Source organism: Manis javanica, chromosome 10 (assembly GCF_040802235.1).
Source record: "Manis javanica isolate MJ-LG chromosome 10, MJ_LKY, whole genome shotgun sequence".
Classification (NCBI taxonomy): domain Eukaryota; kingdom Metazoa; phylum Chordata; class Mammalia; order Pholidota; family Manidae; genus Manis; species Manis javanica.
Genome location: NC_133165.1, coordinates 80,767,028 through 80,772,221, shown reverse-complemented (window position 1 = coordinate 80,772,221; position 5,194 = coordinate 80,767,028). Strand labels below are relative to the sequence as shown.

Below are 5,194 nucleotides of genomic sequence, written 5' to 3'. Positions count from 1 at the left end.
CTTGTAGTTTTGGGTCATCTGTCAATTCCAGCAGGATGAATGTGGTTATTGCTGTGTGATTCCTCATCACTGCCTTGTGCCAAGTCAAGAGCGATTCCACCTGAAGAGAGAAGTGTCGCAAGAAGCTGGCCCTGGAACCTGGATGCAAACACCGGGCAAGCAGCTCACACATACTTTCTTCTTTTCCTTATCGGCCAGTTGTTAATAGCAGTGTCTCTGACATTTTACTAGGAGGCAGCTACAAGAAATATCTAAGATCTTATGCTTATAATTCTCTGATTATCAAGAACATTTACAAAAATGTCAAATAAAAGCAAAACATAACATAAATCATATGTATAATTTCCAGTTTCTCAGAAACATTGTATTGTGGTACGGATCATAGTTGTCCTTATCCTGGAGAAAATTAAGACAATTTTGTACTTTTCTTCTCCCTTTTTCAGGTTTTTTTGCTTTTACACATCATACTAAAATGCACCATTTTCAAAGTCAGGAAGGATCTGTTAATTAGAATTTTTTGTGTGTTTCAAAACAATTTTTAGAGCAATTTTAGGACCAAAGCAAAATTGAGGGAAGGTACAGAGATTTCCTATATACTACCTCTCTCCATATGGATGTTGGACCTTGAGGGCATCTGACGTTGGTGGCAGGAACAGCAGGAAAGGCCATCAGGAGATGAGGTGCCATCTAAGATCTTGCAGTTTAGCTTAGACATGAGTCAAACACATATTAGAGTTAATTTGCAGAAATATCCATTATGGATTGTAGCCCTCTTGTGAGGAGATGAATTTGTTGGACCTTGACTGTGTGCTGCCCTTGTGGTCTGCTTTTACCAAGTAGCTACTTTCATAGAGTGTTTCAGTGAAAAATGAGGAAAATAATAAGCATAACTTCAGCTGGTTATTTCTAAGTATCTGGATAATGTGGAGAGAGAAAAGTGATTATCTCAAGATTTTAAATTCCCATCTCAAGGTATGAAAACAAGTCAGAAAACTGTCTTCCCTAAAAGATGCCAATATCTCCTGTAGTTACAGGACTTCTTGAAAACAACCCAAGTTTAACTTTGTGGATGAATCAATTTCAATGCAAATTGAATTCACAACCAGCAAGGTTTACTGGAGGACACAATGAACGGGTAGATTAAACCGAAGTCCCATAGAAACAGACACTTATATCCTGCATCAGGGTTTGACCTCTTCTTGCATGAAGAACCTACAATGACCTACTTTGAGGTAGTTTTCTTTCAGGAGAATGCTGACCTTGGTTACCACCCACCCCCATTTTTTCTCATTGTTTGGAAAGCAATAACCAGACTCACATTCAAACAGACTCTCAGGCATGGGGTACACAGTATTACATGAAATATGTACCAGAGACACCAAAAGAATTTCAAGAAAGCTAATGTATATCAACAAACCCTGAGGCATGTCCCCGGGAATTGGTCATTAGGGTTTTGGCATCAGGGTGAGGTGAGAAGTAACATTGTTTTGGTGAAATTTACTCATGTGAAAAAAAAGTATTTAGTTTTTAAAAAAGAAGGAAATATTGCCATTTTGACAACGTTTGGACCTTGAGGGCATCTGATGGAAGGTAGACAAAAAGGCAAGTACTGCATGATATCACGTATATGTGGAATTTTAAAATGTTAAGTGCATAGGAACAGAGAACAGACTGTGGCTGCCAGAGGTAAGGAGCAGGGTAATGGGCAAAGGTGGTCAGAAGGTATAAACCTCCAGTTAAAAGATAAATAAGTTCCAGGGATGTAATGTACAGCATGTTGACTATAGTTAGCAGCAATCTATTTTTTATTATTGTTAAGAGAGTAGATCTTAAAAACTTAAAAATTTCTTATCACAAGAAAAAAACTCTAACTATGTGAGTTAACTAAACCTACTGTGGTCATCATTTCTCAATATATACACATATATCAAATAATTATGTCATACCTGAATGCTGATACAATGCTATATATCAGCCATATTTTTAAAAAAATCGAGAAAAGTAAAGTGTTATAATGCAAAAAAAATGAGAACAACAAAAAAAGTTTCCATATTAACAGCAAGAGTTAGTGTAATGTAATAGTTCAACCTCAGTATGTGGCATGGTGGTTTGCACTATAGATAAATAAGAAACTACACTTAACCATTCTTCAGTACTGTACTGTACACTTGAATTAGAACACATACTAAAAAATTAAATATTTGTATGTATGTATTTTTAATTTTGAAGGTCTTTTTAGTTTTCTAAATCATTTAAAGAAATGCCATATTTTTTACTGAGTTCTTGAAGGCTTGTTTGACTTGCTTGTTCCATAGACTATAAATGAAAGGGTTCATCAGAGGGATGACTGACGTGTTGAGCAATGACACCACCTTATTCATGGCCACGCCCTCCTTTGCTGGTTTCATATAGATGAAGATGCAACTTCCATAGGTGATGGAAACTACAATCATGTGGGAAGAACAGGTGGAGAAAGCCTTCTTTCTTTGCTGAGCTGAAGGGAGTCTTAAAATAGTCCTAATTATGTATATGTAGGATACAATTACACACACTAATGTAAAAATGAGGGTCAGCACAGCCACGACTAGAATAATTTGCTCAACAAATTGAGTGTCCGAGCATACAATCTTCAGAAGAGAAGATGGGTCACAGCCAAAATGGTCAACGAGATAGGAGTTACAGAAATCCAGCTGAACTGCTCGGCTAATTGGAGGGAGTACAACAATTAACCCAATCAGCCAACACAAAAGGACAAGAATGGTGCAAACCCTGTCACTCATGATGGTGGTGTAGTGCAGGGGCTTGCAGATGGCCACGTAGCGGTCATAGGACATGGCAGTTAGAAGAAAAAATTCCGCTGCTCCAAAGAGGATGACAAAAAATAATTGGATGATGCAAGCATTATAGGTAACCCTTCTGTCCCCAGTTGTCAGGCTATACAGGAATCGAGGAACACAGACAGTTGTAAATACTATTTCTAAGATGGAGAAATGACGAAGGAAAAAGTACATGGGTGTTTTAAGGTGAGAGTCCACCAGAGTGAGGAGCACAATGATGAGATTTCCAGCAACAGTGAAAATGTAGGTGAGAAACAGAAATACTGAAAGAAAAACCTGTAGATGTGGGTCATCTGTTAATCCTAGTAGGATGAATGTTATTGCCGAATGATTTTTCATCACTGTCTTTAGATATGTTAGTAGATCACAAACCAAATCTGAGGAATATAAATAAAGCATATAAAGGTAATGTTCAATAAGCTGTGTAGAGGAAAGTAGCCAAGCAAGTCAGTAGAAGCACATACTTAACTTTTAGTGCATCAATAATCTGATGTAGAAGTAAATGCACTTGTTATTTCCTGGACTCTTCTTTACCTTGTTCTTCACAATGTGGTTTATAGAAAATATCCATCTGATGTTTCATTTTCACTACAGTTACAGGGTGAATTTTAAAGTAGATAGAAAATGCCAGGAGGATCTCCCAGTCCCTTGAGATTAGGGCAGCCGTCCTGGTGTCCTCACTCCTCAGTAGAGGAGGAGATCCATAAATGTCAATAGGTAGGAACGTACCTGTATAAAAATTTCATTTCCCCATCTGTCAGAAGAGCATATCAGCAAATTATTCCCATACTCTACAGCAATATAATACCACCAAGGCTTAAATGTATTATTTTCCATGTTTTGCAACAATTGTCTTCAAATAACTCTTTAATGTCCTCAGTGTCCTAGAGGAGCCTTTAATTTCTGGGTGACCAGGGAGCAGTACCACAGTTACTGCGAAATTTCCTGACTCCCATACATCTCCAGGATTTCTTCCTTGTTCCCCTTGCATGTTAATATACTGAAATATTCAAGTCTGTCTCCCTCCCATGTATCAGTTTGAACAGCATCTGTTCTGTTTCCTTTCTTGAATTCTTGCTTCAATATCCATCTGTTGTCTAACACCCTACCTAGCTCAAGCCTTCCCAGGATCCTGACAGATGGGATTTTCTGATGGTGTTCCTCAGAGAACCAAATCCTGTCCTTAGGCTTCCATGATCCTTAAGTCCTGTGATTTATGTAGAGATGATTTCTCTCCCAAAAGCCATATGAAGCTACTTGCTAGCTCTACTAATAACATGAAATCTATATCCTCCAAAACAGACAGAGGAAGGTGAATACCACTTGGGGAAAGAGTTGACTTCTTTGCATGATTTCTTTCTCTGGAGACTCACTTTGGCCCTGGGAATGTCCCTAATCATTGCCCCAGGACACCTCTTTGCTCTTCAGATTGTGCTTATTTTCCTAAAGAATGGTTATTATTAGGCAAGGCATTAATACTTAACAAGATTTAAATATGACATGGAGAAGAAATAAAAATTGGCTATTCTAAAAAGCTGAAAAGTCACAATCTGTCCTTTGGAGTTTCCCTACAAGACTGCCTCCCTGTGCAGCTTCTTTTCCAGAATCATGTCAAAGAAACCATTGTTACACCTTCCAGGAAACCCTTGAGTATATTTTCATTTCCACATCCTACCTAATCACTTACTTCCCAGTGATTGTGGCAATACTGTACTTCAAGGAAGTGTCAGAGATGAATTTGATCCTTGTCAAATTGGATCTAAAGTTTAAATATTTCCAGAAAAGTTGTAATTATAGGATTTGAGGCAATTGGTCACCCTTAATCAATTGTAATAATCACAAATTAATGAAAATGTTAGCTTTTCAAATGTTCTTAACCACAGACAGTATATCTGGGGCATTAAGAATACTTCCATTTATTATACAATACCATTTTAGAGGGCATTCTTGTATGTAAATCTTTTTGTCTTCAGCAAATTAATTCTTCATTTAAGAATTAGCCGAAAGACAAGTATTGAATAAATAGCCTCTCATATTTACTGACAAAATAGTCCTTTAAAAAATGTGCCCAGGTGTATATACTCCTTCCATAGGTAAGGTGAGAGCCTCTGTCATCCAAAGCCTTCGGTATTCAGGCATTATTATTTTGGATTTTATTTTTAATAATTTTACTGACAAGATAATCTTACATGATAATTATTTCATTGATATTTTTCTTATAAGTGAGGCATACCACTTTATTCTAAATGATTATTTCACTGCAAAACGATCATCTTTATGTTTCCCTGACCTGAAAATGTTATCAATTAATAACAAACATGTACTTAATCTCATTTTTATTTGAGTTATTCTATTAC

At 36.9% G+C, this 5,194-nt stretch overlaps 1 protein-coding gene across 1 annotated transcript; it reads right to left on the bottom strand.

Annotated features, from left to right (window-relative positions):
• Positions 1-2,252: 2,252 nt before the first annotated feature.
• LOC118972225 (olfactory receptor 6C2-like) lies at positions 2,253-3,185 on the bottom strand. Its single transcript, XM_037017154.2, has one exon. The coding sequence runs from the start codon at positions 3,174-3,176 to the stop codon at positions 2,253-2,255; it is 924 nt and encodes a 307-aa protein (XP_036873049.2). The 5' UTR covers positions 3,177-3,185.
• Between the last annotated feature and the right edge of the window lie 2,009 nt (positions 3,186-5,194).

Bases quoted from the DNA above. Each gene is read 5' to 3' on its own strand.
- LOC118972225 (XM_037017154.2), bottom strand. From the start codon at position 3,176: ATGAAAAATCATTCGGCAATAACATTCATCCTACTAGGATTAACAGAT.